This window comes from Polypterus senegalus, chromosome 11, assembly GCF_016835505.1.
Source record: "Polypterus senegalus isolate Bchr_013 chromosome 11, ASM1683550v1, whole genome shotgun sequence".
NCBI lineage: Eukaryota > Metazoa > Chordata > Cladistia > Polypteriformes > Polypteridae > Polypterus > Polypterus senegalus.
This window is the reverse complement of record NC_053164.1, coordinates 160,310,616-160,335,968: the sequence shown is the minus strand read 5'-3', so window position 1 is coordinate 160,335,968 and position 25,353 is coordinate 160,310,616. Positions and strand designations below refer to the sequence as shown.

Below are 25,353 nucleotides of genomic sequence, written 5' to 3'. Positions count from 1 at the left end.
ACAATATAAGGATTTATAGTAGTCTCTAAATGTGTGCATTATATTTTTATGGTCAATGATTTTGTCTCCGTTTGTGTTGGTGGTTGCTAGGATTACATTGCAAACTTCTTGCTTGTGAATTTGTTGAGCTAAGAGCTTATTAGCTTTTTCTCCATGTTCATAGTAATGATGTCTTGATTTAAAAATGAGTTGTTCAGTTTCTTTAGTTATTAAGAGGTTGAGCTCTGAATGCAGAGCCTACCTTTTCCTAAGAAGAGCCTCACTTGGACACCTGGCATGTTCTTGATCTATTCTAGTAATTTCGCTGGTTACCTCTGATACCTTCTTGGTTTCTAATTTATTTCTGTGGGAATGATATGAGATTATCTGTCCTCTTAAGAAGGCCTTTAGGGTTTCCCAGAATATTCCTGCGGAGACCTCTGAGGATGTATTTGTCTCTAGAAAAGAAATGATTTGTTTTGATATAAATTCTGAACAGTTCTTGTCTGCTAATAAAAGTGGTTTAAGACGCCATCTGCAAGATGATTATGTGGGGCATAATGATTTTAGCTCCAGGATCAGAGGGGCATGGTCGGAAATAACAATAGTGTTGTACTTTCAAGATTTAATCACAGAGAAGAAATTGTTATCTATAAAGAAATAATCCATTTTTGAGTAGCAATGATACACTGGTGAGTAGAAGGAATACAATACAATTTATTTTTGTATAGCCCAAAATCACACAAGGAGTGCCGCAATGAGATTAAACAGTCCCAGCCTCTTGACAGCCCCCCAGCCTTGACTCTCTAAGAAGACAAGGAACAACTCCCAAAAAACCCCCAGTAAGGAAAAAATGGAAGATTCCTCGGGAAAGGCAGTTCAAAGAGAGACCCCTTTCCAGGTAGGTTGGGTGTGCAGTGTGTGTCAAAAAGAAGGGGTCAATACAATACAATACAATGTGTTCTTGAGTTTGGGTTTAGAATTTTCCAGGGGTCTGATAAGTTGTGGTCAGTTACAAACTGTGTAATTGTCTTTGCAGTGTTAGATGTCATCACCCCTGTTACAAGAGACCTATCTAAGTCTGGATTTAAAACACAATTAAAGTCCACAGCCATTATAATTTTATGAGTGTTCCCATTGGGAATGGATGTAAATACATTTTGCATGAATTCCCTATCATACACATTTGGTGCATAAACATTTATCAAAATCACTTTACAGTTAAATTAATTAAGGATTAAGGATAGATCAGATATAGCTGCTCTTTTCTCTCCCCCCCTAGCCCCCCCCCATTTTGCCTCCCCACGTGAGGCTAGATCCCACTTTACAAAGTCCCAGTCCTTTGACATACCTAGAGTTGGAGCATGTCCAAAACCAATAAATTTTTAATGATGCCTACATTGTAACTATGAATTGGCAGCGCTACCTGCTTGCACGATTGTGCCATGTCAATATCAACATTTAACTGAAAAATGCATTTGAATACAAATCAATTAACGAAGACTGTTTTGGCAGTGTAATATTATGGCACAGTGGTTAATGTCTTTGCTTCACCAATTCTATTCGGATTCCAGTCTGAGTAATGCCCATTTGGGGTTTGCACATTCACCCCATCTCCATATAGATTTTCCTTCAGTTTCCTCCCACATGCCAAAGATTGGTAGGTTAGGTTTTAAACTGGCCTGTGAATAAGGAATAAACAGGGTCACTTCTGTGGTTGCTTACTGCCTTGTTCCCTAAGGTGCCAGGTAAAGCACCAGGGGCCTCATGTATAAACGGTGCATACGCACAGAAATGTTGCATAAGAATGATTCCACATTCAAATCGTAATGTATAAAACTTAAACATGGCATAAAGTCACACACATTTCCACAGTAGCTCATACCCTGTCGTACACAAGTTCTCCGCTCGGTTTTGCAGACTGGCCGCACCCAGCGTCAAAGCAATGCTACTGTTCCTGAGTGGTTTATCTTTCTTTTTCAGATAAACGGCCCTGACACGGCTTTATAAATACACTGAAATTAACTGCATACTGTTTATTAGTTTAATGCATCTGATTGTAATACCATAACTGCTTTAGCGTTGTTACTCTCACTGCACCTACTTCTTCTTCTTTCAAATGCTCCTATTAGGGGTTGCCACTGCGGATCATCTTTTTCCATATTTTTCTCACTGCACCACTCGGAGTAGCTGATCGGAAAGAGAATTATCGGTATACAGCATCAAGCACATGTTGCCACAGCTATGCTTCCTATTTGAACTGTTTGAAACGCTTCAAACCTTTCCTGTACAGACCTCGCGATTCAGAAAGAGTTTCATCCCAAGAGCTCTAATCGCACTCAATCAGTCCATCAATTGTTCCTTGTAGAACTGTTTGTACTTATTAGTACAATTACCTCACTGTAAACTTGCACTACAGTTATAATACTGCACAACCTGAGCCACTTTATAAAGCGTGTATGTACATATGATGATATCATTTTTAAGATGAAATGCAGCAAAATATGTTTATTATATTATACAGATAAAACTTTAACTTCATTTAAATAATCTATATTGTTAATAATTAAAGGACATGGTGTTGCTACGCTAGCAAGGATCTAGCGCTCCTTTCATGGATTATTCCTGCCTCGCACTGTATGCTTCACTGGGACTGGCGTGAAGGATAGAATAATTAAACATGTACTATGAAGATATTTCAATGTTCCTTAAAAGTTTTGAAGAATCGGCATTATAAGCTTACAGATGGCTTAACCTCTATTACAGAGCTGATTGTGTGGTAATCGGTTACTTGGAAGAAAGAAAAGGAAGGACAGGAATTGGAGGTTAGTACGTTTGAAAGAGACAGTACTGCAGGGGCGGCCTTAGGCATGTGCAAACTGTGCATCTGCACAGTGCTGCCAAATCCCAGGGGCTGCCACACCAATATATATTGAATATAAAACAGAAAGAGAAAATAACGACACAGCTAAAAACACAGCGGCAAAATTCTGCAAAATTTAAATGCTTCTGTCATGTGCACAAGCACATGCAGTGTCCATAATGGACGTGGCCATCTGCCATGCATAAGATACCATATTGACATCGGCGGGCGAAGGGGCCACCAATTCTTTCTCTGCTCAAGGCCGCCATGAGCCACCCCTGAGTACTGCTGCAATAAATTATTTCATCGAAGGTCACGCCACCGTATTCCCATGTTTAATAACGTGCTTTAACTTCTATCATCATGAAAATGATATCACATATACATCTCAGTATTTAAATTATTCAGAGAGCTGTAATATCACAAATGTAATGGATTCTGTGTCCTGTCAGAGGAAGAGAAAGCTAGTTTAAGAAGCACGTAGTGATTCACACACATTGAGCACATAGAAGAACACATATAAAACTAAGCATTTAACGTGCTACTTTAATTACGATTTGATTCGAGAAACTGGTTAATTAAACGATTTTAAGATGAAGCTTATGATGTTCTACTTTAATGACAAAATAAAATACATGATTAAAGTGGAAATTTCGAGACTGAAGTTGACATTTCGTGCTTTTTCCTCACAGTGTGCCTTTTTTTTTTTTTATCTGTACCATAATAAGCTTTATTATGACACTCAGACAGTGGGCTACGACTTGCCTTTTCATGGCAACTTTGATATCTGACAACTTCTTTTTTATTTCGGGCATTGTGCAACTTTGTGAACTTGAGCTTTCGAGTTTCTCCGACACGTTATGTCAGTCGATCAGCTTCCTTTTCTTGTTTATGCCACTGTTTAAACCAAGAAATAGTAAGTTTTTCCTTGCTTCCACTTGGTATTCGCTGAAATTCTTCCATTTTCCCTCTTGCTTTTCCCATTGTGTTTTTACAGAACACTGAGCTTAAGGGCTATTTATATTGATTTGCATATTCAAAGAGGCGTAATTCTGGGAGTTGGGGTGGGACAGCAGGCACGTGCACGAGCGTTACTTTTCACGCTGACTAGGATTTATGTAGCAGAAGAACACGGAAGTTGGTGAACGCACAGATTTATGCATCTGAATTTTTCTGTGCGTAAGCACATTTCGGCTTACGTCATGTTATAGTGTGAGTTCTACGCACGGTGTTATGCATGAGGCCCCAGCTCTTTAAAACCCTTAATTGGATTAAGCAAGTTCAGTAAATGGAAGGTTGTTCTCTTTTTTTTATTTGTGCAAATTTATCAGCGTAAAATAAAACACACTTGATGATTTTATAATTTTTGCTGAAATTTTATTTGAGCACCCTGTGTGTATTTGTTATTTTTCACTTACTTGAAAGTGGACTGGCTAAAGATACCATAAAGATATAATAATATTTAAAACAAAGGAAACGCTGAACTAATGACAGTATAGAAAACATAAGACATTGTTTATTTAGAACTTTAGCAGTTACACACTCCATAACAGAATGAATCATAATGTTTTGAAACTTAATCGTGAAGTTGCAAAACTTACTTCTTTCTTAAAACACATAATTACATGAATCATACAATATCCAACAAAATGGGAATTACTTTAGGCAGTGAAAGACTGTACAATATATTTCCAACCAGCATAACGGTACTAAAATAGAAGTTTTCTATCAACTTCTTAAGCTTTAAATAATATATAAGTACTTCATTACAGTATATGAAAAACAGATACATTATTTAGAACCAGAAACACAGACACAGCAATTTTTGTAAAATACCCTTTTCAAGAAGTGTATTATATATGTAAATACCCAGCGCTCAAATGTTTTCAGTTAAAGTGGGAAACATTATTATTATTATAAATAATAATAATAATTATTATTATTATTATAAAGCTTCTAGGAGAAGTACATGCCAAAATGATATAGAACCCCATTTCAAAGCTTATTTTATAAAAATAGTAACAAAACAATAATCAATGGCTACAATGTGTAGTTTAAGCATTGCCTGAGATTCTCCCGAGTTTATGTAATTTTTTGTAAAAGTTACCGGTGAAATACTGATTGAAAATCATTTGTTAATGCTGAAATATTAAACACATGAAGATTACAAAATAAAACAAAAGATTTATGTAATCAGGAAAAAATAAATAAATAAATTAACAAACAACCAAAACATGTATAACTAAGTTTATTCATATACATTTGCAGTTAAAATGAATTTTTTATATATTTATATATATATTTTACTGCACACAACTGTAGTTTAATTACACTATTAAAGGCAATAACATTTATAAGTTTGATTTATTTTACTTTAAAAACCACTGTGACCATGGGTAAGATGAAAAAAAACAACAATACTTTCACTGATCAAACTTTACACTAAGGTGCTAGTTTATGTCTCCACCTTTCTTGAGTTGTAACTGAAATCTAAATACTGTGTAACAAATTTGCAATAAAAGTACACAATAATCAAATAATTACATCATTATTTTTAATGCATTTCAGTTTGAAAACTTATTTTACCACTACTGCTGTGGGAATGTATTTAAAGAACTTCAATTTTTTGAGGGATGAGTAGGGGGCTGAATTTTTGGTGATTATATTATCCAGCTACTTACTAATAAATTTTAGCCCCTTAATGCTAAAGACTAGACAGGATCATTTCAAGAGGAAGGTCTTACTGTAAAATATGGAATTATAGGTTATAAACTGTGGTACGGTTTTATAACAGGAGAAGAAAATTCCTTATTTGATTGCATTCTCAGTTTGATTATGAGGTGCACTGTATGGTATATTCAAGGTCACAAAATACTGTATATTAAAACACAATGTGATCGAATAACATCAAATGTTTAAGGACTTCTGGAGTTAACCATATTCTGATCTTGACATTTTTTTTAAATATCTTTAAACAAACAGAGAAAATATGCTTTCTGTAAAGTCAATAGTGAATGTAAAAATGATTAGAAGATCCGATCAATGCATTCATATCAGTTGTGAGGGATTTCTAAGCCTCAACTAGGAAAGTAAAAGAAGGCACAATGTCTTTTCAATTTTTGGGTGGAATGTATGTTTTTGAATAAATGCTGAAAATTATTTAATAAATAGCACAAATATATAAACAATAATATGCTACTATATATGTATTTCATATAACTTAAAGTAATAATTTATATTTATACCCGCAAAAAGTAAAGTGGCTGCACAGTTATGTTCTTCTTAGTTTACGGGATAGTGCACACACACAAGATGTGTCTATTCGGATCCATCTCCATCCCACCATATTTCTTTCTGATGTCAGTGCCCTGACGTAAGTCTGTGTGCTTTTACATTGTGAATTCCAGCGTCTGTCATCTATTCCTCTACAGCCAGTTTTGGAAGGCTGTGCTTCTTTACACCTGGTCTCATAAAAGTATTGCTTGACGTTTGTGGAATCGGTTTTGATAACTCCAAGCACATTCACCTGGTGTCCTCTAATATCCACAGCTGTAGATTTATCAGTAACCCATAGACTCTCACTCTCGCAGACAGAGTATTCCGCACGGTAACTCTTGTGTTCCACAAATCGTTTCTTTCTGGTTTTATTTGCCTTATCTGAATTACCAATGTAATCATCGATTAAGTACAACGGAGGAGGTTGCAAAGGCCGTCGGTCACTTAAAAGCACCCTGGGAGAGTTGTATCGTTTGTGCTGTTGTAGTAACTCGAGATCAATGCTGTAGACTGGTTGAAAAGCAGATGTTTTACTATCCAAAATGTTGGTATCTTGTTGAATGTCTTTCACTTCACTAGTGCCTTTTAGCTTCTTATTTATATCCTCATCTGGCTGCTGCTTGTTTTTCATTATATCAGCCTGTAGGAGCTTAATTATAATTGAATTTACAGGATCTTGTGCTATTTTTTTTTTGTCCATTGATGTAGCCTGAATGCCACACAAGTAAGCAAGGAACATGACATAAAGCAAGATGGACATCACTAGATTCACCTGTAAGACCTAGAATAAAAAAAAACAAAACATAAATAAAAACAGTCTGTATTTTTTATAACAATACATAATAATAATTTTATATATGTAAAAAGACTACAGAAAAGAATATCATGAATATTAAGCCCCATTATATTGATCCTTAGGGGGCTGTTAATGCATGCTTGAATTGGTTATGGGAGAGACTGATGTTCTTTCTTGGGTTACTTTCTAGCTTCCTTCAACAAAGTATCAGGTAAATAGGTTAAAAAATGGATGGCTTTAGATTAGTTAAAAATATGACCTACTCAGTGATGTAATACAGGAATTCTGTGACACTTGTAGCTGTTTTGCTTATTAACTAAATTTTGTAAGTAAATATACCTGCACATAAACACACAGTCCCCCTCCTCAAAATATTTAGTTATCATTGTAAAGCCAAAACAGAAGAGGTAGTTCTAAGCTTATCAAAGGTAGCTGTTGTAGAAAAAGCATGTTCTACTGTATAGTTTGTTACATAATATTTTACATATACATATTTTCACCCGTGATCACAATTAATCTGAATTTAATTAATGCTGGACTCATTTATTTTGCTGGAGAGCTACAAGACATCATCTCACAATCATGAACCAATCATGTACCCACATTCACTTAAAAAGGGCCAGTTTAAATATGCCAAAGAACCTAGCTGGAAATAATCCAGTAGTTAGAGAAAACACATACATATATAGGCTTATAACATATGTAAAACATTCCATCAAGACAGTACCTGGTTCAAACACACTGTGTGTAACCCTGTTTTAATTCAATATTTAAAATAGAGAAACAGTTTTTGTTTACTGAATGCTATGTGCTTTGTACAATAAAATGGTTTAACAATGATGCATTAGGGTAATGGAGGCAGACATTTGTCAGCAGTGTATGTTTTTTCGCCATCATCTTAAAAAGTTTAACATGTCCCAGTCAGTGCTGTTATAGTTTTATATATCAGTTATTAAAAGCATCCTCAGTTTCTCCATAGCAGTCTGGTATAACATTGTATCAAATCCCTGAAACATACATTGCAGCTTGATATCCAGACAGCAGAAAAGACTGTATGCCTGAAACTGGACTCTATTGTGGTCCTTTATACATCTCACTCAGAAAATGAGTAGGAAATATAATCAAGTAGTATGCTCACCTGAGCGACCATTTGTTTCAGTTAATACTATGCAGAATTTGCTTCACCACATGTTTGGTGAAATCCTGGAAATGTGAAATACATTAAAGTCAAAAGAGAAGTAGGAACTGAACTAGTTTTAAGTCAATTCTAATGGTTCAGTGATCTTTTAAGTGTTCCAGAGGGCTAAAATAGTGTCTGCCAACAGTGCTGGACTAATTATTGTGGCCAAAAATCTTATGCAAACTGTGCCTCAAACAAAAAAAGATGCAGACAAATGGATAATCACAAACAAATGGCCATATATTTTCAATAATTAAAAATGTATGATTCTGCTCACTGAGTTCCAGTCTTGAGGCACACACTGGCAAAGCTACCTGTGTGTCCTGTGACTGGCTAATTCCATTGTCTGAAGCTGGAACCCCAGGCGCAGCTGTAATATCTTTTTGGTTTCCAAACCATCTATGCAGATATGCTAAGTTTTTTTTTCATCAAGAAGCTGAAAGCACCTTGTATTAGAAATAAAACTTTTATTATTAACATTATTTCATTCATATTTTGAGGTGGAGAACTCCTTTAAGGCTTGTTTTTCACGTTCACAACAACAACATTTATTTATATAGCACATTTTCACACAAACAATGTAGCTCAAAGTGCTTTATGTGATGTGAAAGAGAAAAAAGACAAAATAAATAATTAAAATTAGGGAACACTAATTAACATAGAATAAAAGAAAGGTCCAGTGGTGAAGGATGAACAGAAAAAAAAAAAACTCCAGACGGCTGGAGAAAAAAGAAAATCTGCAGGGGTTCCAGGGCATGAGAAAGCCCCTTCTACGCTTTTAACCAGTAATCTCAGCACATGGCTAATTGGTGTTAGCAGTACTCAAGAAAATCTCATCAGGATCAGCTATCCTTAATTGAAAATACTGTGGGTGCAAATCTGGCAGTATAGGGTTGTGACATCACACATCCACAAAGCAAATCAGGCAACAATCTTGCAGTAAACATGCTTTAAAGTTCTGCACATGGCTGCAACAGCCCTGTGATGTCACATAAGCTTTGCAAAGAATCATGGCACACTTGAAAAAAATGTTGGACTAAGCCATCTGAGCTGTGAATTTCCAGGACAAAGTTCGGTAAACAAGGTCATAAGCAGACATGAAACATTCTCTGTGAAAAAAGCTTTAGTGAAGTTTGCAATATCGTGGAAACATTACTGATCGTAAAAGACAAGAACAACTAGAGATATAGTTTATTTCCTACTGTAGTCATTAAAGTTAAACTTGGTCTCTGATTTGTCTTTGTTTTGTGATGATTTCTAAACTCCTCCATCTAATCTAAATTATGTTTTTCATTTTCAGTTTATATTATATGCTAGGCAGCACCATCCCTTGCTTGCTTCGCTCGCCAACACCTGGTGGCAGGTGCTGGGCGCCCGCTATCTCGTGGGTGAGCTGCTCGAAAGGAGTTGGGGCGCCCCTATATTTAAAGAGATGGTACATAGAAGAGTATGCAGGACGTGGGAAGAAGACGGTTTGGTCCTTACTTATTAGAACATTAGAACAATCTAGACGAGAACAGGCCATTCAGCCCAACAAAGCTCGCCAGTCCTATCCACTTGTTTCCTCCAAGAAAACATCAAGTCGAGTTTTGAAAGTCCCTAATGTCTTACTGTCTGCCACAGCTTATTCCAAGTGTCTATCGTTCTTTGTGTAAAGAAAAACTTCCTAATGTTTGTGCGAAATTTACCCTTAACAAGTTTCCAACTGTGTCCCCGTGTTCTTGATGAGCTCATTTTAAAATACAAGTCTAAAATAACATAAAATTATAAGATAATTATAAGATAAAATTATAGATAGAAAATCAGTTACTAGAGTTTATCACTACAACTATCTATTTTAAATACCAATGAATAATAAAATGTGGTAAAAAGTAAAAGTAGAAGAAAAATGTAATAAAAAGTAAATAGAAAATTAAATTACATTAACGCCTCATCAAAATCAATACAGGGTGGTCCAGATCTAATTATGTAGATCCAGATCGTCTGGATGACTTTGATTTATGTGGGGATGATTCCAGTTTGGTGCGAAGATGATTCTTCATGTCGTCAGTTCGCACACTTCTTGATGGTCCGAGATTTTTCGGGTGATTTTCGATGTAATAAACTTAAGGTATAGCGTAATGAAAATTGCATTATTAGATCCGGACCACCCTATACTATGAACTAGCAAAATATCCGCGCTTCGCAGCGGAGAAGTAGGGTGTTAAAGAAGCTATGAAAAAGAAAAGGAAACATTTTAAAAATAACGTAACATGACTGTCAATGTAATTGTTTTGTCACTGTTATGAGTGTTGCTGTCAGCAAAGATTTGATTATCATTACTTCTTTCAATCAGGTTTGTATTTGGAGGATGTGTTGTGTTCAAGTTACATTCCGTGTTTGTCAACCGTTGTAAAGATAACAGGGTTCATTCATCGAAGTGTTCACTATCTAAATCGCTACTCGTAAATCTAAGATGTTTAATGGGCATTCCTGGTGTTAACTTGTGGATTTGCCTGCGAATATTTAGTGGCAGCGTCTCTATTAACTTGTGAATTTGCCTGCGAGTATTTAGCGACAGCATCTCTATGAACTTGTGGATTTACCTGCGAGTATTTAGCGACGGCGTGTCTATTAACTGGTGGATTTTTCTGCAAGTATTTGGCGGCAGTGTGACGAAGTTGTTTCCGTCTAGCTGCATCAGAAAATGTACCACGACATCTGACACGCCTCCTTTTTACTGTTTTCTCACAGCTTGGATTGCTGCTGTCATAATCGGTTTGAGTTTCATGGTTTGTTTAAATACGTTAGTATTTGCAGGGCTTGTGTTCAAGTGACATTCGGCATCTGTCAGGTGTTTTAAGCATACAACCGGCTTCATCGATAACTTTGCATCCAGCTTTTGAGAGTTGAAACATTCATAAACATCAAAGTGTCTGCTACTCAAATCGTCACCTGTGAATCTAAGATGTTTAGGAGGCATTGGCGGTTCTCCAAAGGTGTAAAATATATGGCCATTTCGGTACACTTGAAAGCGACAACCGAATAATTCAGCGGCAGCCATCAACTCACATGCAGAAGCATAGGTGAAGGGCTTAAGCATTTCACTCTTATAGTGCTCCTGTGTAGTATAACTATCTCCTTGAACCTGTACCAATCATTTAATCCATAAGACACAATGTTCCTCCAGATATCAAGATTGAGCCTGATATGGCCGTGCAATATGTAACACAGAGAATGTAAAAGGCAGACAGCATCTCCGGGCATGGAAACCACTCGGTAAGTGACAGTTCTTTGATCGATGGTGATCACCTCGATAGACATGTTAATGGGGGTATGGTTGGAACAATAAAGGAGATGGGTACCTGAACAGTAAACCAAGTCTAAAATACGTACACAATAACTACAAGCGTAATAAACAAACAATAAAACAGTGGAGAAGCCATGGATTAAATAAAAAGGCTGCAGTTATCAGCACAATAAAACAGCGGAGAAGCCATTGATTAAACAAAAAGGCTGCAGTTATCAGAAAGGAGACATGAATACCGTGGCGAAGCAAGGAAGGGAATGAAGAGACCGGAGTGTCGGACTGCATTATAAGGGGGAGGCGTGGGGATGGGGGAATGCAACTCCGAGTTGAAGGCTATGGACGTATACAGTAATCCCTCGCTATATCGCGCTTTGACTTTCGCGGTTTCACTCTATCGTGGATTTTATATGAAAGCATAACTAAATATATAATGCGGATTTTTCGCTGCTTCGCGGGTTCTGCGGACAATGTGTCTTTTTACTTCCTGTACATGCTTCCTAAGTTGGTTTGCCCAGTTGATTTCATACAAGGGACGCTATTGGCGGATGACTGAGAAGCTAACCAATCACAGCACGCAGTTAAGTTCTCCTGACTGAGAAGCTAACCAATCAGAGCACGCAGTTAAGTTCCTGCTTGCTGAATGCAGTGTTAACCAGGAAGTCTCGTCTCGCTCATTCAGCATCAACGTGTTTCGCTGTGTAAAGAGTTGTGCTCTTTTGTGTTTATCTTTGTGCATAGTCAAGCCCTTCATTATGGCTCCAAAGCGATCTGCTACTGCTTCAGGGGCGCTCCAAGCTAAGCGGAAGATGTTAACGATTGCCGAAAAGGTAAACGTTTTGGATTTGTTGAAGGCTACGATTCTTTTTATTTAAAAAGTAGGAAAGGAATATAAGATCTACGGCCGCAGTTTCCTTTTAACCAGGGTGCAAAACAAGTTGTAAGTGGATGTAATAAGGCAGTAGTCTGAATGGAATATGCTTTAGGGATTTGGATTGAAGACTGCCAGAAGAAGAACAACGGCAGTGCCACACAATCGCCTGAAGTGGCTCCTTTAAGGGCTGTAACGCTCTCCTTTGTTGTGCAGTAAAATAAAACTCATTGTTATCGGACAAGTCATCGTGTCATTGTTGGTGAGTAACCATAATTAATTTTCTACTTACAGTACTTAGTACATGTACGTACGTTTAGTGTCACTGTACACACATTTACTGTATACTATTTTTCTTGCATTGTATGTATTTATTGCTGGTGGCCTGTCTATCGTAATGGCTGTAACATATGTGATATCGGAGACACTCAATATCTTTAAAAGAATATTTAGGTTTTACTGTATATAAACAGTGGATTTTCACCAATCGCGGGGGGGTCTGGAACGCAACCCCCGCGATCGAGGAGGGATTACTGTATATGTACGTAAGTAGGATTCAGTTATGACCGTAACGTGTTGAATTTCAAAATGAAACCTGCTTAACTTTCGTAAGTAACCTGTAAGGAATGAGCCTGCCAAATTTCAGCCTTCTACCTACACGGGAAGTTGGAGAATTACTGATGAGTGAGTCAGTGAGGGCTTTGCCTTTTATTAGTATAGACTAACAAAATACCCGCGCTTCACAGCGGTGAAGTACTGCCTTAAAATTTTTATTATGAACAAAATTAAACCTTTTTAAACTGAGGGAAAATATACCAATAATTATTTGTTAAGGATCTCTTTGTATACCACATTTTGAGTTCGGCCCTCCGGTTGTAATATGACTAAGCTGTGCGCTGAGCTTACTCTTGAGCATGCAACGTACAGTTGGCCATGTTAACAGTAATCTTGTTTCAAATCTCACAGCTTGGATTGGTGCTGTCATAAATTGGTTTGAGTTTCATGGTTTGTTTCAATTACAACAGTATTTGCAGGACTTGTGTTGAAGTGACATTCGGCATCTGTCAAGCGTTGTAAGCATACAACCGGTTTCATCGATAACTTCACATCCAGCTTTTGAGAGTTTAAACATTCATAAACATCAAAGTGTCCACTACTGAAATCGTCACCTGTGAGTCTAAGATGTTTAAGAGGCACTGGCAGTTGTCGAAAGGTGTAAAATATTTGGCCATTTCGGTACACTTGAAAGTGACAACCGAACAATTCAGCGGCAGCCATCAACTCACATGCAGAACCATAGGTGAAGGGCTTAAGCATTTCACTCTTATAGTGCTCCTGTGTAGTATAATTATCTCCTGTACCATCATCAGTCCACACCTTGAGCCTGTCCCAGTCATTCAATACATAAGACACAATGTTCCTCCGGATATCAAGAGTGAGCCTGATATTGCCGTGCAATATTTAACACAGAGAATGGAAAAGGTAGGTGCTATCTCCGGGCATGGAAACCACTCGGTAAGTGACAGTTCTTTGATCGATGGTGATCACCTCGATAGACATGTTAATGGGGGTACGGTTGGAATGAGAAAGGAAATGGGTACCTAAACAATGTAAAGTAAGTCTAAAATACCTAAACAATAACTATAATCGTAATAAACGAACAATAAAACAGTGGAGAAGCCGTGGATTAAATAAAAAGGCTGTAGTTATCAGCAGGGAGACGTGAATCCCGTGGTGAAGCAAGGAAGGGAATGTAGAGACCGGAGCAACTGACAGCCTTATATAGGCAGGCAGCCAACAACGTGGGAGGCGTTGGGATGGGGGACCCAACGCCGCCTCATATGGTGACCGAGCTGCAGGCTATAGATGTATATATGTATGGACGTTGTCGACCATTATGACCGTTACGCGTAGAATTTCGAAATGAAACCTGCTTAACTGTTGTAAGTAAGCTGTAAGGAATGAGCCTGCCAAATTTCAGCCTTCTACCTACACGGGAAGTTGGAAAGTTCAATATGGTGGCTGACAGTGGCATCATATCACAGAAATAAGTATTGTCACACACGTACGAGTCGGAGACCGCGGAAGGATCTTGACACACCTGGGAAGACATTCGCCGGCAGGGAATGGTGGGGTATGCTTCTTTGCAGGAAAAAAGACGCGGCAGATGTTATCGACCGTTATGACCGTTACGTGTAGAATTTAGAAATGAAACCTGCTTAGCCTTTGTAAGTAAGCTGTAAGGAATAAGCCTGCCAAATTTCAGCCTTCTATCTACACGGGAAGTTGGAGAATTAGTGATGGATAAGTGAGTGAGTCAGTGAGTGAGTGCTTTGCATTTTATTAGTATAGATTACTTCATCTTCTAACTTACATTCTCTAAATGTTGCTTTTTTGCTTATCTGTTCACATATTGTTTGGAATGTTTTTCTCTTTTTCATTTATTGGATTATTCTCTTTAATCTTGATTTTTATTATATGCTGTTTTTTTATTCATTTTTTTTATATATATATATATTCACACACGTGCAAGTTGTATGGACCAAGTGAAAGTAATTTCATGCCAGGCCAGGGGATGGCGGGGTGCACTAAACTTTCACCTGTTATCTCTATAGACCAACCGCGGAAAAACCTATCTGACTCAACCTTGAAGATGTCAGTTCCGGTTTTGGTGCCTCAACTGACATCACTTCTGTTTGTGGTGCCTTGACTGACATCACTTCCGGTTCCTGCGCCTCAAATGATGTCAGAAGGCAGTCACTTCCAGTTCCCCTATGTCACTTCCAGTCTATTTAAAACCATTGACATAGAATTACTTGACACTGCATAACCAGCAGCATTGTACATCAACGTTGCCGCCATATTGCAAGTGGCACTGCTGTGGAGTGAAGTAGTGGATAAAAATGCATCATGCATGTGCTGCTGCTGCTTGGGCTTGTACAAACCTCTGTATGCTCCAAACCAGATTGCGGGGGATTACATTTCATAGGTAATGTTGAACAAATGTTTTTTTTATATTTGGCCATTAGAAAATCCCATTTTATAATCTTAACTTTAGCTACACCAGGCTAAGATAGCAAAGCTATGCATTTATGTGCTCAAATGAGCCTCCAAACAACGTTTTGGCTAAAAGTATTTAGTCACTAACTATGTAGATTGTTGTTAGCTGTTGACATTTCTCAAACTTTGAAGGTTCCCCGAAGAAATCCACCTCCAGAAGCAGTGGCAGGTAGTCCTTAGATGGGATTTTGAGAAAGCTGTCCTGTGATGTGTGCCGTAAGCCTTTTGTGAAAGGTAGGAGAAACCCTAGCTGGCAAGTGAAAACATAATGGCCTGGTCATTCAACCCTGTAAAGGCAACAAAAATCCAGGCAGTGGCTTTGTCGGCTAAGGTGGTCAGCTAGTTACGACCACACAAAAGAACGAGCCACCAAATAGTGCAACAGGTTACCTGTGTTTTACTGCTCTGACCATTGCCCAAAAGAATCGCCCAGCCAGCCTGGGGTTATACTGACATAGAAAACCACAGGGTAGAAAGCGGCTTGGGATTGTCAGAACGAGACTCTTGTGAACCCAAGCGTTCTTCTGTCTGTGTCTCGTGACTGCAACGCAAAGCATACTAGGGTGGAAGCTGATACTCATCGGAGGGCTCAGAGAATCAACAAAGTGGTCTGTGGAGTGATGCAGGGGTAGGTACAGTGTGCACTTGCTAATCCTCTGGCCATTTCACACACAGGAGAAATGCTAGTTAATGGTCTTAAAGTTGCAACTTTATTTGTATGTTGTTCACCATCTACTATTATCGCAACAGTGGCTAAAGATTAAGACCTGTCTAACCTGTATTCATGGGGACGTCCGATATTATAGATCTGCAAAGTGTTACATCTGTCAGGACAGCGTACTGAAAAAGTTGGTGATGGTGGTGATGAATAATCCTCCTTTCCCTGTAATACTAGGTAGAGCCTGGGCTGACATTAAATGCAGTGTCACATTTGCTACTCCCACAAGATCCATAGGTCTAGTCACGGACGCAGAATCCGTGCCCTCAACTTCTTCCATGTCACTCACATGCGAGTAGGAGAATGTTATATGGACCAAGTGAAGCTAATTCCACGCCAGGCCAGGGGTAGCAGGGTGCACTACACCTTCTCCTGTTATCTCTACAGACCAGCCATGGGAAAACCTATCTGACTCAAAACATGAAGACATCGCTGCTGGTTCTGGTGGCTCGACTAATGTCACTTCTGGTTCCTTGACTATCATCACACTATAATATTTTATATATATATATATATATATATATATATATATATATATATATATATATAATTTGTGACTGGCAATAAAATTCAAAGTTCAAGAAAAATGTATGTGTTAAAGATTATGTCCAAAACCAACTTTACATTATTCATTGCTCCTTTACTATTAATGCATGTATTTACAAGATGTCAAAAACGCATGTTCTCATTTTGGACAATGTAGAATGTCATTGCCAAATTATGCAGAGAGAAATACAGAACTGACCCAGATGAGTAGAACAAACACAATCAGAGTTGAGTTGTGGCATTAGTTATAAAACTACTCCTATGATTCTGCATAAATGACTATAACATACTGGGAACTGTCACAGTAACTTAGAGTTGCAAGAAAGCATCCAGCCATGGATGGGACATTAGTCATTTGCAAACATGTACATTTTTGAGGAAGATAAGGGAAACAACTGGAATGCATGAAGAGCCCAGACAGACACACACAGTCAGAATATGCAAACACATTAGCTTTTATTTTGAAAGAAATATTTCAGTTTTGTTTAAAAATAATAATTCAATGAAGAACAACAGTCAAGAAATGGTTAGTTCTGGTATAAAAGCCAATATCTTAGCATTGCCTGCTATTTGAAAAAATATTGACAATGTATCAATTAAAAAATATATAATTTTATAAGGGGACAAAGCACTTTATTTCCTGACTCTTGTTGCCAAAATGTCCTAAAAAACAAATTCAAAATGAATAACTATATCTAGCTGAAAATAACACTTAAGACAAATTAAAACACATACACAGCATTTGTCACAGATATCAAAGCAAAAAAGCAAAAGTGAAAGAAAGACAAATGTGCAGTCTGAAATGACTCAATTTCTGTTCAATTTATTTTGATATAGCATTCTTCACTAAGTGCAGGCACAGAGTGTTGTAACAACAAAAATACAATTTCAAACTTTATAAAGGACACATTATCCGCACATATAACAATACAGAATTGCTTGAATACAATAAAGCATACATATACACACACACACACACATATATATATATATATATATATATATATATATATATATATATATATATATACACAGTACAGGCCAAAAGTTTGGACACACATGTGTTCATTCATAGTTTTGATGCCTTCAGTGAGAATCTACCAATGTAAATGGTCATGAAAATAAAGAAAACACATTGAATGAGGAGCTGTGTCCAAACTTTTGGCCTGTACTCTATATATATATATATATATTTTTTACTGTATTTTAATAGAGATATAGCCAATTGAAAACAGAGGTGAAGAAAACAAAAATTCCAGTCAGCAGTAAAGAAAAGAAAATAAGAAAATGAACCTCTGGGGGATCACAGTCAGGTAAAATACAAAGTTATCAACATAGTTATAGCTATTTTAAGTATCAACATAATTACAATTCTGAATAAGTTTGTGCTAATAAGACGGCATAGAAGCAAAACAGTTAATGCAAATGTGGTACAGGTAGCAAACTGAAAGGAGAAACAATATAGATGGGGTTACTAACAGTTCAAAATTATTGCAATACTTATATTTTTGTACAAATGATTAATAAAAAGAGATTTAATAAGATCATTAAAGAATAAGTTCTAATTGGGGTGCTTTAAAGTAAGGCAGGGAGTCTTCGGCCTGAAATTAAAAGCTGGGACAGAAGAGGAATCTCTCATACAAGCATACAATTATAGTATCTTAATACTATAATCCTTAATACTTAATCCTTCAGTAGTCTGGCATCTAGAAATATTGTATATAACGGTAAGTTCAAATAGGTTAGCAGGGCCTTTTCTACTTAAAGTGTTATATGCAAGAAGGATCATTTTGAAATCAGCCCTAAACTTAACACCTATGCTTAAATCTTGCTTTCATTTTATGTAGTCATACTTTATAGTTCTTGCAGTGAATCCTACATCAGCATTTCCAATTAACTGAAAGCTGTATATAGAACAATAAAAACAGCCTGTCAATTACATATTGCAGTAGTCAGTTTTGCTCACAGTAAAGGCATGAATTTATTTTTTAGTGTCCTCCATATTTAGAAAATGGAAAAAAGATAAGGCCTAAATGCATGCAGATTCAGTAAAATGAATGTTTAGACCAGGGGTCTCCAACACATCGCTCGCGATCTACCGGTAGCTCGCCAAAGGTTTAATGAATCCTACATAAATTTGAAAACTTGATTAGTCAAATTAGGGGTGGGCGAGCTTTCCAAAAAATCATATCACGATCCACAATCTGAATTGCAATCTCTCTTTTCAATGTGGCATACTCTTAAGAGAATATCCGGACTCAAACTCATCAAGACCTAAGTAAACACTTTATCAAACAAAGTTGAATTCAATTGTTCTCTCATTCACTAGCTAATTGGAGTTAAGGAACATTCCCGAAGCTGGCGAGTAAATGAGGAAGGCTCCTCCCCTCAGCCCACTGCCTTTTTCAAAGATTTGTGCAAACAAATTGGTACCGCAAGTGAAATATGATACATAGTGAAATGAGAGTTGCAAAATTAACCGGAATGTTCAAGCAAATTATAGAAAAAAACCCAATCTAAATCCGTTAAGAAGTTCTCTTGTGAAAAAGGGACAGACATGCAAACAGACAGACATTGGATTTTAAATATTATATATTAGTAAACCATCAAAATAATGTGCAGTTAAAGTCTCGACAGCATTCTCAGCATTTCTGGAGCTTAGTAGAGCCAGATACTTATAACAATCTTCACCAAGCAGCTCTGAAAATGTCTGCTTTGCTTGGGTCTACATACCTCTGTGAGTCTGCCTTTTCTGACATGAATGTCATGAAATCAAAGTTCAGAACAAGACCGACAGATGAACATTTAAATGACTCCATAAGAGTGAACCTAAGTGGCTACACTCCACTATACACCTCTCTTGTTGATTCCATGCAGTGCCAGTCATCTGACTAACTAAAAAACACATCACACATGGCCATGTGAATACTCTTGTGAAGTGAAACAGTGACATGTAACAAAATGACAAATGAATAAGTAATATCTGTTTATTTGTAATTGTTTTGTTTTGGCAGCATTCATGTTTTAATTCAATAGTGTGAGATACACTAGAAAATGCATACAGACATACAAAATGCACTTGCAGGTGAACTAAATATTTTTTGCGATGTTTTAATGCAAAATGTGAGTTGTGGACACCAACATTTTGTAAATGTTCAGGCAAAACAAGCTTATTCAGTTTGTTTGGGTTGAAATAAGCTATGAGAATAAGCATTAGAAAACATGAGTAGCTCTCGGCCATTTTCATTTTGTAAAAAGGGGGGAAAAAAGGTTGGAGACCCCTGGTTTAGACCTACTAAACATTCTGTATAATTCCCCCAGTAAATAACATTCTTACTTCATCCATTCACTCCCAATTCACTGACACTATAGAAGAAATATTGTTTGTTTGAAACTACAATGGTATAATTTAATATCATCTACATAAAAATGAAAATAAATGTTTTCAAACATAACCTAAAGTGGAAGCATGTAATATAAACAACAACATTTATTCATATAGCACATTTTCAGAAAAATAATGTAGCTCAAAATGCTTTACATGATGAAGTAAAGAGAAATAAAAGACAAAGAAATAATTAAAATAAGAAAACACTCATTAACATAGAATAATAGTAAGGTCCGATGGCCAGGGAGGACAGAAAAAATAAAAAACCTCCAGACGGCTGGAGCCCCCTCTGGGCATTCCACCTAACATAAATAAAACAGTCCTCTTTGTATTTAGGGTTCCCATCGAAGGACTTGATGATGGTCATGTAGACTTCTGGCTTTTAATCCATCAATGTAGGAACATCATGGTGATCACAGGTGTTGATTAGGTGGTGGTGGCGCAGGTCTCCACCACAGGAAACCGGGAAAAGAAACAGAAGAGAAAGTAGGGGTTAGTATGGATTTTAGAGCCACCATGAATAGTTATGATAATAAATTGAATATACAGAGTATCAGGATTAAATTAAAGTGAAGTTATGAGAAGACCATGTTAAAGTAATAGGTTTTCAGCAGTTTATTATAGTGTTCCATTGTATTAGCCTGGCAAATTACTATTGGCAAGCTATTCCAGATTTTAGGTGCATAACAGCAGAAGGCCGCTTCACCACTTCTTTTAAGTTTTGCTCTTGGAATTCTAATCAGACACTCATTTGAGAATCTAAGGTTACGATTTGGAACATAGGGTGTCAGACATTCCGATATAATAAATGTAGCGAGATTATGTAAGGATTTGTCAACCATAAGCAGTATTTTAAAGTCAATTCTGAATGACACAGGTAACCAGTGTAGTGACATCAAAATGGGAGAAATGTGGTTGGATTTTCTTTTCCTAATTAGGATTCTAGTAGCTGCATTCTGCACTAGTTGCAAATGATTTGTGTCTTTTTTGGGTAGTCCTGAGACAAGTGCATTACAGTAATCTAGTCGACTGAAAACAAAAGCGTGAACTAATTTCTCAGCATCTTTCAATGATATAAGAGGTCTAACTTTTGCTATGTTTCTTAAGTGAAAAAATGCTGTCCAGTGGTCTGATTAATATGCGATTTAAAATTCAGGTTACAGTATACAGTTACCCCTAAGTTCTTCACCTCCATCTTGACTTTTAATCCTAATGCATCAAGTTTATATCTAATAACCTCATTATATCCATTATTGCCACTCACTAAAATTTCTGTTTTCTCTTTATTTAGCTTGAGAAAATTACTATTCATCCAATTAGAAACACAAGTAAGACATTGTGTTAATGAAACAACAGCATTGGGGACATCAGGTGCTATTGATAAATACAGCTGTGTGTCATCAGCATAACTATGGTAACTCGCGTTGTGCCCGGAGATAATCTGATCTAACGGAAGCACGTAAATTGAGAAGAGCAGCGGACCCAGGATAGAGCCTTGTGGGACACCATATAGGACATCATGTGTCTTTGAGTTGTAATTTCCACCACTAACAAAGAATTTTCCCTCTGCCAGGTAGGATTCAAACCAATTTAAGACACTACCAGAGAGGCCCGCCCATTGACTAAGGCGATTTCTAATAATGTTGTGATCAATGGTGTCAAATGCGGCACTCAAATCTAAGAGGATGAGAAAAAATAAATGGCCTCTCTCTGCATTTCCCCGCAAGTTATTTACTACTTTAAAGAGTGCAGTTTCTGTGCTGTGATTTGTTCTAAAACCTGACTAATATTTATCAATAGCATGTTTGAGGTGGTCATTTAACTGCATAACGACTGCCTTCCCTAGGATTTTACTTTAGAAAAGGCAGGTTAGAAATGGGTCTAAAATTTTCAAAAGCATAGGGGTCAAGATTATTTTTCTTGAGTAGGGGTTTAACTACAGCAGTCTTAAGACAGTCTGGGAAGACCCATGTATCTAATGTTGAGTTTGTCAAAAATATCATGAATTAGCACAATACTTTTTTGAAAAAACTTGGCATTGGGTCAAGGACGCAGGTGGAGGGTCTAAGTTGAGAAATTATTTTATATAAATCAGGTGAATCTATCCTGGTGAAAGAATTTAATTTGTTTATAACTGAATACTAGGGCTTAGGAGGATCCGCAGTGTTGGGAAGATATACTATACTATTTCTAATATCATTTATTTTTGATTGAAAATAGCCTCACAGGCTAAACAGTAAAAGTCTGAGTACTGAGCACTCCGGGACACTATTTAACTTCTGATGAATGATGAAACCCTGTCAATTCAGTTCTGTGCATACTGAAATCAACATATTTTATAAGCATGAACTAAACTGTGAGGATGACTAATATTCTCCAATCAGAGGTGTGGAAATCAAATTATTTTTCTACTTGTCCACGGACAAGTAAACTTTGAAAATCCACTTGTCCGCCAGATAATTTCACTTGCCCATAAACAAATAAAAGTGAAAAATAGTTTATTTTTTCTCATCTCTTTTATTGATACCAAAACTGCCTTCCATCCCTTAAAGAACTGAAAAAAGTTTTTTCAGGGAGTTGCATTTTGCCACCTTGCTCTAGAATATTATATAAAAAAATTCCCTTATCATTTTAACTCACCAATAAACAATGCCTTCATTATAGCTACAACTAGTTCTGTTTCACATATTACAGTTACATAACAGAACACTGTCCTGATTCATTTTCTGACATGTTCATCAGCTTTTGTCTTGAAACATCATCTCCCCAAGAATATTTACCATCTCAGACAGCATGGGCTGAATCCTGTTCATTTCTGCTTGAGCTGAACTGCATGGGTCCTGGACTGATTTACCAAAGGATCAAATATTACCAATGTTCTCGGGAAAAAATAATCGTGTCTAAGTGAAGATTTTTATAGATATTTCACAACATTCGGAAACCGTTAGAATGTTTTCTTCTTTATTTTTAATAAACTGACAGCGCAAAACCAACTTGTTTTATATGAAAAATTCTCTAATCAAAAATGATCTATAGAGAGATCATCAAAATTGATGTTGTCATGCAATAAATTTCTTAACTCCTCAATATATCACAACCTACGCGAAGTTGCAAATTTCAGGAAAGATTAACTGCCTAACAAGCTCTGTTATGTGGTGAAAACATTTGCATTGTAAGTAAAATGACCGGATTTTTATGTAGAAACAATGAATTTTATCAATAATATATAAAAGTTATTATAATGAAAAATTAGATTACATCGTAATGTCGGCATTAAAAAAATGACCGCATCTCCAAGCATGTAAATAGTAGGGTAAAATACTTATGTAAGACCATAAGAGTGCTTCGCCTTTGAAAAATCAGCCGTCATTTTATAAACAATATTGAAGACCAATTTGAGACATGAAGAACATGCCTAAGTAGACTGTTTCCTCACAAAGTACGTACCCAAAGGTTTAAAATTTGAAAGTAGTGGTAAAGATGTGCCCTACACAGCACACGGAGAACTGAAACCACAAAAACACACTTGTCCGACGGTCAATTTACCCGTGTCGGACGAGTTGGGGTTGGATTTCCCCACCCCTGCCAATATTAGCTTTTTTACACTGGCTGCCTGTCACTTTTTGAATTGATTTTAAAATCTTATTGCTGGTTTTTAAGTATTTACATGGGCTTGCTCCTTCCAGTTTATCTGAATTGTGTGCTTTACACCAGCCATCTAGAGTGCTTAGATCTTCTGGTCAGTTGTCTATTGTTGTCCCTCGTACCAACTGTAAAACTAAGGGAACAGGGCTTTTGCAACTGCTGCTCGTCGCCTGTGGAACTCTACCTCATTACATAAAAGAGTCGTTTACAATTCAACTGTTCAAAACCAGATTAAAGACTCATTTCTATTCACTTGCTTTCCGTGACCTTTCCGTGAACCAATACTGATGTTAATTGTATGTTTTTTCTCTTCTTTTATTGTAAGGCACTTTTGCCGCAGCATTCCTATGTTGATTTAAATGTACTATATAAATACATTGACACTGACTGAGAACACAACATAGTTTTCAAGCCTAGGTAACAAAATAGAGTGGCTAGTGGTGTCACAGTAGGGAAATCTAACAATATAACTAAAGTAGCATTTCCTTCATGAGAAGATATTTAGTTGCCAATGCCACTCACAACATGAGTCAATGCTATTATTGTACTGTGACCCATGAAAAAAGTTAGACAGGAATTTTAATTAAGATGTAATTTGAAAAGTGAGACTAAAGCTGCATGGCGACTAGTTTTTCAAGTGCTTTTGGTCTAGTCCTTACTTTTTTTTTTACCAGTGGTCTGATGACTGTTACAATTAATTCTTTAAGACATGAAACAATCTATTGATGATAATATTAAGAATGTGTGCTAAAAGAGAAGTGATTGAGCATTTCTCTAATATTTTTGGGACTGGGTCTAAAGGACATAAAGTAAAGTTTTGATTTCCTACTATCAAGTTAAAACTACTAAAGTTGTGTGTTCAAGGGGAGACAAGGTTTGAAACTGCATTATTTATTTTGTGAGATGATGTTAAAATTGGTGATCTCGTACTATCAATTTTATCAATAAAGATGTTCATAAAATCTACTGCTAATGTTTGTAGGAGATCTGCATTGCAGGTCAAAATTCACACTTATTACAAAAGCACAGTACACAAGGATTATTTTTGCTTTGATCTGTTAATCTGGGATTATAGTCAGAGTGGTTCATAAAGAGAGCTTTTTTTCATATGTTTTAACACCATATGTCCATGCAGTTCAGAAGACCTGTACCTTTCTTGTTCCATTTATGCTCGAGTTTTTTAAATTATAATTTAAGAGTGCAAGTATGTAATCATGTCTCTAAGGTCTCTTTTATTGGCACATTATAATGATGTCATCTGATCTATATTGTTCTAAAATATTATCATAAAAATCAGAAATGTTGTTGTATTGCAATCTTGACGTGACTCTTCTCTACGCCCCTGCTCTGTGTAATTTGGGTAGAAATAAGGATGGGTGTTGACTTTCCTTGATTAAATTTGTGTTTACTGAAGAAAAAATTCAATTTTGAATATGGCCCAGGTGGTTTTTAAATAACTAGTTAAAGCAAAAGCACCTCAAAAATGTAAATTCACATAATTTTTTAGAAATCATATGCAGTTCATCATACAGAATTCTCTAGGCCACCTCAATCAGTATATTTTGATTTATGAAGGAAGTAAAGCCATTTGCTGCTGCCTCAGCTAAAGGAAGTGTCAGGTATACCGAATCAGGTTTTAGGAAAAAGGCAGAGATTGGAGTTTGTGCTCAGTATGTTATTAATCAAAACAACTTCATTTTTGCAGCTTAAGGCACTGTTTGCAAAACATTAACTCATTAGAAAAT

General features: G+C 36.7%; 1 protein-coding gene across 1 annotated transcript in view; it reads right to left on the bottom strand.

Annotated features, from left to right (window-relative positions):
• Positions 1–4,215: 4,215 nt before the first annotated feature.
• The window catches only part of ntf3 (neurotrophin 3), a 122,289-nt gene continuing 101,151 nt past the window's right edge, over positions 4,216–25,353 (bottom strand). The window contains exon 2 of the mRNA XM_039769974.1: positions 4,216–6,899. Within this exon, the coding sequence (XP_039625908.1) occupies positions 6,114–6,899 (786 nt within the window). The 3' untranslated portion in view covers positions 4,216–6,113. The remainder of the gene's footprint in view (positions 6,900–25,353) is intronic.